Source organism: Halyomorpha halys, unplaced genomic scaffold (genome assembly GCF_000696795.3).
Source record: "Halyomorpha halys isolate HHAL.00 unplaced genomic scaffold, Hhal_1.1 Scaffold1034.1, whole genome shotgun sequence".
In the NCBI taxonomy this organism is placed as follows: Eukaryota; Metazoa; Arthropoda; class Insecta; order Hemiptera; family Pentatomidae; genus Halyomorpha; species Halyomorpha halys.
The window spans coordinates 261814-273898 of NW_027109491.1; the positions used below are offsets into that span (position 1 = coordinate 261814).

At 28.3% G+C, this 12085-nt stretch overlaps 2 protein-coding genes across 3 annotated transcripts in view; one reads left to right on the plus strand and one right to left on the minus strand.

Moving 5' to 3' along the window:
- The window catches only part of LOC106687961 (FUN14 domain-containing protein 1), a 19652-nt gene extending 16571 nt beyond the window's left edge, over positions 1-3081 (plus strand). Inside the window, exon 3 of one of the 2 annotated variants that reach the window (XM_014432163.3) lies at positions 2526-3081. In XM_014432163.3, the coding sequence (XP_014287649.1) occupies positions 2526-2720 (195 nt within the window). In that variant the 3' untranslated portion in view covers positions 2721-3081. Of the gene's footprint in view, positions 1-2219; positions 2440-2525 lie in introns of those variants that run through there. The other variant, XM_014432165.2, reaches the window with a different exon arrangement.
- Positions 3082-3560: 479 nt separating this feature from the next.
- On the minus strand, positions 3561-11613 carry IntS9 (integrator complex subunit 9). The gene is made up of 13 exons (XM_014432166.3): positions 11395-11613; positions 11127-11318; positions 10834-11036; positions 9686-9887; positions 9482-9615; positions 8239-8351; positions 7979-8159; positions 7460-7592; positions 6441-6543; positions 5432-5637; positions 5127-5315; positions 4851-5039; positions 3561-3882 (listed from the first exon to the last, which is right to left on the minus strand). The coding sequence occupies exons 1-13, from the start codon at positions 11401-11403 to the stop codon at positions 3760-3762; spliced, it is 1977 nt and encodes a 658-aa protein (XP_014287652.1). The 5' UTR covers positions 11404-11613; the 3' UTR covers positions 3561-3759.
- Positions 11614-12085: the final 472 nt, after the last annotated feature.

A 12085-nucleotide genomic window follows, 5' to 3' on the forward strand; every position in this document is an offset into this window, starting at 1 on the left:
CTTTTTGTGTGCAGTTAAAATTGGACTTTGTTTATGGATTTGTATTTCAGGTCATTGTATTTATAAAAAACCTATACCTGCCTTAAGAAGGAACCTTTTTTTCAGGGAGCAGTATTATGGATATTATTCGGTTTAAATACCAGTTCTTAAATAACTTTGAAATCCTTTTTCTTGTTCAGAACGTGTTCAGGAAGTTGATAAGATTGATCGGAAGTCCGTGGGCGTCGTCGGTATGACTATCGGCGCCTCGTTGAACTTGGTTGATAAGTACTTGTTTGCTATTCATGGCTGTGAAGTTGTCCAGTTGGTTCGCCGTGTTCTACGGTAGCATGCTAATGTGGATTGACATGGTACAGGGTGAATTTGGAATGATAAGTTGCTAGATATGATCGAAATTCAAATTCTACTTACAAGTTTTCCCTTACTTTTACACTTTTTTTTTTAATCAGATTTATCTTCTTTCCTGTTATCTATATATATTTCTAAAAACATGAAAAATTAAATTTTTTTATCTGTTCTACTCTGCATGAATCATGCACCTTTTGAGGCACTAATAAATGTCACATGAAGGTGTGAACTATACAAAACTTACTTCCATTTTTTTAAATTTGAGATGGCAGCATTATTTTCATTTGAGGCCTTGAGAATCAGTATGGATTGTTCTACATGTTTGTTAAAATTTAGTTTGGAGTGTCAAAAGATTGTATACAATTTTTTATGGACTTTGATAGCAATAAGAAGATATACACCAATCAAACATATTGTCCTACATGTATTTGATATCAAGTTGGCAATGCAAGTGTGAATCCAAAGGGTTGGTAGTGACAAATCAATAGCAGTGGCTAATTGATTTGTAATGCTATGCAACTGTTTGCTAAAAAGTAAGGTTTGACACCTTAGAAACTGGCCCAAAAACAGTTTCACTAAATAATATTTTAATTAAAAAAAAGAAAAGCTGATCACGTTGGTCGGTCCACTCAGATTCATAGCACATGTATCTACTGTCAGAATGAAGGGACTAAATCAGTATAAACTTTATGAAGCAACGATCAAAGGAATAAATAATTAATAGAATAATCTGAATAATATTTTACCTTTAATTATCTATGAATAAATTATAATTAAATTAAGATTTTTAAGCTGGAAAAGTTTTCATATATACATCATAAATACCTGATGTTATAAAATAGTTTTCCTTTTTTTTACCTTGGTTTTGTCCATAAAAAAAAATCACCAGTATACCACAAAAACTACAGATGATAAACAGTTTCAGTTTTTTCTCTTTTTTTAACATTTTCGCTTGATGGGTCTAGAGGGTTTACCAGTTCATAACCTCAAATATATAGTTATGTCAGTATAGAATAATAATTTTAACAAGTTTAATTTAAATTACTCATTTTATTTATTCCTTTCATCTTATTTTTTTCAATAGTAGTAAGCATGTTTAACATAAATTTAGCATGTTACATAAACATAATTGGTTCTTATTGTGTATACTGACCTTATTCTCACTATTCATTATTTAATTATTCACTGAAGCAACAAACCTAAACCTTTTCTAGGATCCTTCTTTTAAGTCAGAAACAATTTCATTCCAACTTATTACAATTTTTCTCAAATTTTATTCATACTAATTACAAACAGCTAATTGTAGTAATACTAGCTAACAATGACTAACTTATTTGTTTTATATTAGTATATCCATTAACACTATATTGTCCTGCAGTTATGTTATCTTAAAATCCTTTATAAAGACAATTTTTTATTAGAATCTCCTACAGTTTTATGAAATATAGACATTCCTTCTACCTATGGAGTTTGATAAAACTCGTACTTTAAATATTTAAGATACAATTAACATTAACCTTTCTTCTTTAAATTTTACTGAGTTGGGTGGTTATAACCCCTAAAGACATTTTGCTTATGCTTGCCTCGATGACTAATTTGTTAGTTTGATGTCTAAATTTTTCAAGTGGTAATGATTGCTACAAGAGTAGCATGAATCTAGTGTTTGTAGCTCTATCAAAGTTTGTATTATCATTAGAAAATAAGTACATATCTGTTTAATTTTACAATAATGTGCTTATTAATAACAATTTTGTTATTTTTCTTTTACTTGTTTTTAATGTTTTATAAATAATAACATGCATGTTAACTAAACTCTTAACATAAAAGCATTTAACAAATATTAAGTTCAAAAATCAATGGTTTACTTTCAGGTGAAACGATTCGCACAAGAAAACACTTACATGGCCGCTGGTTACGCTGGTGGTTTTCTTATTGGAATGGCATCGTCTTAAGATGTTTTTACATTAGTTGACATTAATATGAAATAATTGTACTTTTGTTTTGTAGTAGTTGTATATTTTTTTTACTTTCTAACTATTTATGTTAATTCATGAAAATAAATAAATAAATTAATATATGTCTGAAAACTTATTCCAAGGCTATATAAGTGAGTTCTTGAACATAATAATAATAGTATAGAAAAGTAATACTGGTCATCAAAGTTTATTATTATTTAGGTGGAACGGTTCGTTGATAGAAAATTAGACAAGGTGGAGAGAATCATCAAGAAGAAAGAAAACAAAGCCAAAAAATGGTATCACACCAGAGTCCTTAATGATCCTAATTACTTTGTTTTTGAAGAAATACACATTTTTATGGCATCATTTATTGTTGGTCTTGCCAGTGGCATGGTGTTTGGGCGCCTTCTTTAATTTCACCACTTTTATAGTTTTATATGTATTTAAGTCTAGTATTTTAAAAGCTTTAATGGATTATAAAATCCCTAAATCTATTTGGAAGGTTCAGGTTAAAAGAAAACAAAATTCCTTTATGTGCTAGTCTTTAACCCACTGATTTCTTTAAGTATTAATTTATGAACTATTAGTACTTAAATCTTCAATTATTTATATTGTTTGATCTATAAGTAAAATAATGATACAATTTTTAAAAAAATATTGTAAACCAAATTGTCTTCTGAAATTAGTCAATACTTGTTAAATTGAGTAATTGAGATTATTAATGAAATTGTATCTGTTAACATAATTATAGAAATAAACTCTATATTAATCTCAATATTACTTATGTTTCTGAATATCTCTTTCTTTTTCTTTTCTTTTTTTGTTAAGGTAAGTGCAATTATTAATCTTTTTTTTATGAATATTTCTGGTGTAAGCTATTGCTTTTTAGAAATTTGGCATAGGACAATTAATTTTTATGTTTATAGTGTATTGCTTTGATGATTGAATATTTTTGGTCTGATTTTCTTGCAACGGGCATGTTTATTATAATTGAAAATTGTTTCGCATTCACATTCCCTTAGTAAAAAAAAATTACCTAAGTGTGTATTAGGTGTGATCAGGCTTATGAGATGCCTACTACCTAATCCAAGTTTTAAATAGTAACAATTATAAACCTTGGCATTTATCTGAAATGTCATTTAGTTAATAGGAATATAACCTCTTTAATTATGCTTGACATTCTCGATATTGATTAACAGGGGTTGCATCATAAATAAACAGTCAAGTAAAAATTAATAAGTATATCTCAACAAGCTTTATAATAAATTAAAAAAATTAAAATAATTTACATAAAAATTTATTTTAATTCTGTTATTTTGTAGAATAATAAATTTGATAATAAAACCGTATTTATGAGTTACAAAAAGTAGAATATTTACATTTCTTATGAAATTACTAAAATTTACATTATTTACATCTGAATACAAAATATTTATAGAATAGTTTTTAAAAATTAGAAAGTGTTGAGGCATTGCATTAATATGTTTCTTAATTTTAGCCTCAATTGTGTATCAGCTGCTTCACAATAAATATGAGTAGATTTGTCTTCTACTTGGATCAGTGTATCCTCTTCTTGCTAAAAATTAACAAATTTAATATAAATAATTAAATGAATAAACCATTTTATTAGATCAGTAGACTAAAAGATATATATATATATATATATTGTATTCTTATAATGTAATGGATCTTTCAAGTAAAGAGCTGGTCATACCCATAACTATAGATTTGAAGGCATTGGTTAGATACAGAAAGGATTTTTCATGCACTTCAAAAAAATTGATAAGATTAGTTTTCATTTCCTAAAGAAATAAGCATTGAAATTTATTGTTACGCCTTTGCAGATGATATTGCATAAAATAAAATCCATATCCATGTAGAAAATATAAAAAGTAACTTAAGCATCAGCTATACAATTTATTTATAATAAAAAAAATCAAAGATATCAATTACTATAATCTATCATAATCATATTAATATAGAAGAATTAAATAGTTTAAAAACATAATGAATTTGTTGCCTTAATGATTTAAGCAATGATCTATCATAACAAAATTTAGCTAAGTGTACCTACATGGAATAGTTGATTCCTTATCCTTAGCTACATGATATGGTTAATTTTAATTGATTCAATAAAAAATTTCAAAAACACATGAGAAAATAAATTGAATTGAAATAAAGTTCAGTAAAATAAGAATTATTGCAATTCTGTTTTAGTAAAATTTAGACTTTTAATGTTTCCCTGACAAGCATTTTTGATAATTCTGAGGAAAAAATGTATTAGAAATTACCTCCCATGGTTTTTCGTAAAATTAAAATGGTAATTATTGAAATTACTTGTTTATATCCAAAAAGCACCCATATCATATTATATGAACTTAATTTGAATGGTCATTATTATTTTTGAAAATAAAAGGAAAAAATGCTTGGATTATTTGTAATCCAAATTTTTCCATAATCTGAATCCAATTGGTTTTACTTCAGAATAGTTTTAAAAAATAACATCCATTTCATTATATTTAATATCATATAATTACTTCTTACCAAATGTATAATGTACCCATTGTTATTTTCCTCAACTTTAGCATCTGAAATTCCTTCCTGTTTCAGTTTTCTGATAAATAAATCCATATCTAAAGTTCCCCACTCATATTTCATAGAAGTGCTTGATTCACCCTCAGATTTCGAAAGTCTCCTCTTTTTAGGAACGAAAGGTGTTTCATCAGGCAATTCCTAAAAGAATTATTAATATTAAAACATCAATTTATTTTAAATCAAATTGAATTTTAGAATTATTACTGTATGGAATCGTGCAAATACCAAAATCTTGTGTTGATTGTCCTTAACAAATAGACCAGCAGTTACTGTGGCTAAACATATCCCAGAGCGAACTTCAGAACAGTTAATTCTGTCGGCTAGTGTTGGACAAAGACTAACTTTAGCCATCTGCCGTTTGACTGCCAGTGAAACAACTTCACCTCGTTGAATTGAAATGACGTAGCGACTTTCCTATAATCAATGTGGTAAAGTAAAATTCATTTTAAAAAATTAATTATTAAATTAAAGGGAAGTATTGAAGGGCTTGGACGTGCTCATATTAATTTTGATTATTAGAAAAAATGTACCTGATCAATGACAAGTTCACTTCTGTGAGTATGGCTTGGAGGTGGAATGGTATAAGATTGGGGTACCACTAGAGTACTAGGTTTTAACTCTCTTATCAACTTATTTGCCTGAGTGAAGTTGAGACTTGTGTCAATAGGGCAATGTACCGCTTTCATAGTCAAAGGCTGGTAAGGTGCCAGGGCTTCAAGATAAGGGAAATCTGGTTCTGGAATCATTAAAAAAAAAAATACATAAAATACCAAAGTAAAAAAAAACAACAAATAGTAATCTCAATTATTAAAATTATAGTTATCATAATTTTTTGGAAATGGTAAGTTACCTTTAAAAAGATGAAAAAATTATTACACTTTGAGAATTAAAACTAGTGTTGAAGGTAGTATACTCAGAAAAGCTGAGATTCTGTTAGCTAAGGCTAATAAAACTAGGGTAAAGATTTTAGACACAACATTTAAGTTTTATTTTATGGATGAGTATAATTTCAAATAATATGAAAGATAAAATTGATTACTAAATAATTCACCTGGGCAGAATGGCCTGTATGGAGTTTTTTTAAAAGGGTTAAATATATGTCTCTAAGTAAATTAAGGTAAGGTAAATTATGAATAGTAATGTTAAATAAATGAATTGATTGTAGGATCATACAAATAATGGAAACTTTTGTAATAGATTGTCCCTGAGGATGGCCGAATTGGTCGAAACGTTGGACATGTGAATGAAATAAATGTTTTGAGACTATAATTTGGATAGTGTTGTTGAATTATTTAGTAAATAATTGCCAGTCTCAAGAAAGAAATTTAAAGATTATAAATAGATAAAATTGATATTAATAAACCTTTGGAAAGGTTACTAAATTTTTAGTATAAATTGCAAAAGCAAATTATAATGGAAAAAAATATATATATATGTTTCAGCCATTGACTTGCTAAAATCAATTTAAAATTTATATAAGTTTTTACAGAGTGAATACTAAAATAAAATTAAAAATTTTTTTTATCTCATTTCACTTACCAGTAAAAATAACAGTATGAAGAGGATTGTTACCCCATTGCTCAATGAAATGAACTGCGTCTCCAAAACGAAGACTGGGATGTCCACAAAAGACAACACAAGGCTAAAAGTAACAATTAGAACATGAAAATTACTTTCAACATTTTAAAATCATTTTTATTAAAGTTGTAAGAATTTATGAATCAAAATTGAGATTTATCACTTCTCCATAAAATTTCCTTTATTTTGACACCTTGTTAGTCAAACTCTATCTCTCCTAAGACCCAGAAAAAAAATCTAAGTGTCTGAATAATATTTACAGATTATAGGTTTACAATATTTTTCTCAAAATCTAGAAAAATTTAATAAGTTTCTAAATATGACGATAATCGTTATTTTACTTGGAAAAATACAATTTCTAATCTTTTATTAATTTTGGATTAGTTTATATTTCCTATATATAGTTTATAGTTATATATTTATAAGTAGTAAACAAGAATATTTGAATTGCCCTCTTTTCTGATCCCGAATCTCTAATTTTTAGTAATAAAGTTTAATTTTAAAAAATATCTGAATTTGTAATAATTTATAAGATTAGTAAAGAAATATTTAGTGGTAGTTTTAACAGAAATAAAAAAACACAAATATTATCATTAGTAGGAAATGAATCAATTTATAAGGTGGTGAATCACTGGATCAAATGATAGCATTTTTCCCTTATATTTGAAAATTTTAAACTGCTTTGGGAAAATAACTAAAAAATTAATTTATTAATGATATATCTAACATCAAAACGTTTTTAATATAATTTCTTTTTTTAAAGTTTTGAGAATTTACAAATTATTCGATTCACAATCAGCAATCATGACAAGTATTTTAGTGTCCTCGGCTGACTAAGGAATTCTTAAAACAAAATTTGATTACATTTGTTGATATGATAAAGAACTGTTTGCAGTTTTTGGTGATTTACACCTTCAGAACGCACTGAAATAATAATTGAAACATGTTATAATATATATATATTATACTTTTAAATTTACCTGCCGAAAATCAGTGCTGAAACCATCTGAATAAATTCTTTTATAATGCTTTAGCCGCCCAGTTTTTACAAGGTAGCCATGTGGAAATGGTTCTTCAGGTAAATAAACCTTATTCTGTTTTGTATTTGATAACCTTAAAAAGAGAATTTATTGTTATAAATGATTTTTCGAAAATAGATATAAAGTTGGTATATGCAGCATATTAGTTCACTTTTTCTGGTGAGCTCCTAAATTCTATTCTTAAAGTAAATCATAAATTTAGAAAATTAAATGAACATTCCAAAGTATATTAATAGCATAATAAGTTCTGGTATGTTTTTATATACCACAAGATATAAAGTATGTTTTTATAACAATAAGATTGAACTTTCCAGATATTTTTTCCATTTTATGATAACAGTTTTAAGACAATTAAATTTTAATAATAAAAAAAAATAATTATAAGATTAAATAACATTATAGAATATTGAAATGAAACATATGAATAGTAGCAAAGTATTTTTCAAAGGATATACCAACCATTCTGCAAGAATATTTGAATACCCGAGTGACATGTCAGCTACAGGTGAAATAAAGAACATAGGTATTGTTGACAGGCTGGAGTTGTCAAGATGTGAAGATAAGCACTCAAACAAATCATACACCACACCTGATGGGTAACATGGAATCAATACATTACCATTTGCACGAAGAGTCATTGCTAAAACAATATATGACCAATAATTATAAAAATACAACAAAATCCATGTACATAAATAAGGTATGTGTAAAAATCTTACCAACAGCCATACAAAGTTCTCCTAACATTGTGTCTGGGTTTGCTGTAGGTGTCTGTGTAAGCCCAGTCAAAATTAAGACATTGGAGTTTCTAAGCACAGTCTGGTCCATCGGTCTGGGAATATTTATAAATCCAAAATTATTAATAAATCATTAAAATAGTATAAGTGTCTGTATCATATGCTGTTACTAGAGTTAATTATAAAAAATTAACTGTTTTGAATTTTAATGTCAATTATGCACATATTGTAATAAAAGTTATTTCAATCAATCAGCCACTAGTAAATATTTACAATATACATATTGAAATAGTTTTTACTATTTTTTTGTGTTGATCTTGATTGATATTCTAACTAGGAACACTTCAATATTTCTAATACTCGGTGGTATCGTTACTTTTTGTATGATACTTTCTATAGTCATATCAATTAATACTTTGCATCTGTTGGGTATCGATACTTCCGTTAAACTATTATATTGAAAGGAGTCTGATATGATAAAATTTTTTTTTTCGCACCCTCCATTAATAAGGAAAAGGAAAGTAGGGTACATGCAAAAATGTTTAGGTTGATGTTATGCATCCTTTTACTACCAGGGGTATTATAAGGTATTGATTCTATTGTGCACTGTGTGTGTATAGTCGAAGGCGCCAAGTGCGGGTTGATACTATGTTGACCGGGGAGGGTCCGCTTTGCTGGTGGTGGTGATATTATATTTAGGTTGCAGAGCCCAAACCTCTTCCCACGGTAAGAACATTTACCAAGGGGACATCTCCTTGCCATCTCCCAGGCGGTGGTGGAGGGGCAATATCCCGAAACAGTGGGTTGGATATGATAAAGAAAATATAAGAAGTATGTATACATTTTATTTTAAATAAATCTATGTTTTATAAGTCTGGTGGTTGACGAGGTGTTAATGTTCATATAGTCACATTCTAACAGATCCACATTTTCAACTCAACGTGTTTGGGGGATTATTATCCCATCAGAAAATAGTCCATGAGCAATCTAAATGCTGCTAAAGGTTATTTTATTGATGTATGACTAAATGTTTGGTTATTTGTTCGGTTATTATTTATTATTTACTTGAATGTTAAGTTTATTTCAAATACTCATTATTAGGGTTAATTACAAACTTTTAACAATTCTATAACTTTAGACATTAATATATTCATGAATAATGTAAGCTCTACATTTATATTTATTTGAGTATTCTGAGTAAATCTAAATAAAATAATATATTTACCTAGGATGTGTTGTTAATGTCGAAGAACCACTGACGTAAGCAACTTTTTCATAATCAGAACTTATAACCCAATTACTACTGCCAAGACAATATCCTGAACTAACAGCTGTAACTTTAAGGGCTCCGTAAACATCCTGAAAATTAATTAATCACTTATCATAAAATAAAACATCTATGATATTAATATCTATCATTGGCACTTACCAGCTTTTCATCATATCCCACAACTTTAATTCTTGATAAACTAGACTGAACTTCACTCAGCTTATATAAAAGTTTCCATGTTTTAGGCTTAAAACTATCGCAGAGAGGACTTGGAAGTAGATGAAGGATATCTTTCCAAAATTTTGCTTGATTCCTCTTGGGTGTCTGTTCAATGTACTCAACTAATTCTTCTAGAAATAACCTAATAAAAATACTCGTGTGAAAACAATGCGATGTGAAGGGAAGAAATTTATTAAGAATCAATAATTGTTGCAGCTAGTAAGTAATAAGAGAAATAAATCATTACAGAAGTTAACAAATAAAAAAAATACTGGGGCGATTTGACATTAACTAAGTACAAGAGATCTCTTATGCTACAAATGATACATTTTTTAAAAAATATTTTATGAGTCAAGGTTCAGAAATACTACTCCAAGATGGCAGGTGGACTCATGCTATGATCCTTATCAACTACAGATCTGGAATCTGGCATCCTGATAGTACCCAAGTATTGACAACCATGCTAACGGATGTGTGATCCACACATTATCATAACAAGTATGATACAAATCAAGCATATGTTTTGTGTTTGAACCTACATTACACATTCTATATTAAATTGAAAAGATGCAAAGCTTCTTAATTTACTAGATAAATTCCTTTATTTGGTATTTATCACTGCAATATAATATAGACTTTGCCTCTTTTAAATTTAACACAGAATGTATAGTATAGATTATACTAACTATTATTCATGAAACTACCAAAATTTATCATGATAGGGCTGCCCATGTCTACTTTCATACATACTTGGCTACTTTCAATATTTCATCTATAGTAAGGATATGGTGCCCACCGGCAAAGTTGGAATAGTACATAAGAACTTTTACCATTTTCACTCACTTTCTAACTCAATGTTGCGATCAACATTTTTTCAACTTCACTTATGAAGAAGAAAAAAAGAAAGAATCCTTAAATTTACAAAGATTTAAAAATAGGAGTTAATCCATGGTATAATTTGATATAATGTATTTAATTTAGTCTTTAACTGCTCGAGACAGGTCATTTTAGCTGAGTCAAAACGACCTGACAATAGTTACAAGTTGAAAAATTAAATATTAGTGTTTAAAAACAAAAAGAGTAAAAACCTGCCAATCTGGAGGGTTGGTTCAGTTGCATAAACAACACCTCTAAAACCAGTATTTTCAGTTATAAATGGGAGAGCTAACATTGATGAATAATTAGAAATTAGGATAACATCAATTTCAGAAAAATCAATCATGTTTGTCAGTGGTGGACAAAATTCTGGGGCAGAATCAACAAAGACTCTTCCCATGCAGTCCTTCAACTCCTAAAATAGATATTTTAAACATCATAACAGTATACTTTTAGATAATTATTCAGATTTTTATATTTAATCAATTCATGGTATTAGAGTTACCCCTTCTAGCTGTATGTCAACCGTATCTTGTGGCATCCAAGCTGGTAAGTTAGCAAGGCGAGAGCTAGGTACCAAAGGAAGAGGTAAGAAGTTCAATGCAGTTTGTGCTGACAAACCACAATCTAGCATCATAACAATTTCTTTGAACCTTAATACATAACATGGCTTGTTTGGATGGCTACTTAAGCAGTACTAGAAGTATAAAACAAAATTAACATAATTACACAACACCATATTTCAATTGACACCAATCTTATCAGTTACTTACAAGTCTCATAGTAATTGGTTACTTCTACAAATTATATAATATTATGGGAAGGAGATTATATTTCTTTTATTTTTCTAAAAGTACACACGACACCGGTACAAATTACAAACCATAACTTTTTAAGAAACCGCAACTTGCTATTTGTTATTGTGTGCTAATCAAGAAAGCTTCGATCAATTGAGATTTTTTAAGGAAAAAGTATGGGAGAAAACATGTTCAAATAAGTTATAACATACATCATGCAGTGGTTTCCAAACGTTTTTCACTGTGGCAGACTTCTTGGGCTAAGGCAAATTGCACTCTTGTCAGATTAGAAAAAATTCGAGGAGCTCTAGTCGGGTTAAATAAGAATAAAAATACCGGCACAATTATCTTACGAGCGGTTGATTACATAAGGAAAAAACAGTGCAAAGTAAATGGTGGAATTTACTTAATATTTGCTATGTTAATTTTAATTTTTTGTAATATTTTGATAAAGTTGCTTTCGATTGCAGCACCTACTTTGGGAATTGCTGCATAAGTGAATAGCTAAGAAGAAATTGAAATAAAATAATTAAAACATTCAACTTCACTTTTACGGTTTAATGATTTTTTGTTTTTGACGGTTTGATGACTCTTTGTAATGCATTTAACTATTATTTGTTGCACCAAAGCATATTTTCTAATTTATGTAACAAAAATATTAGACTGT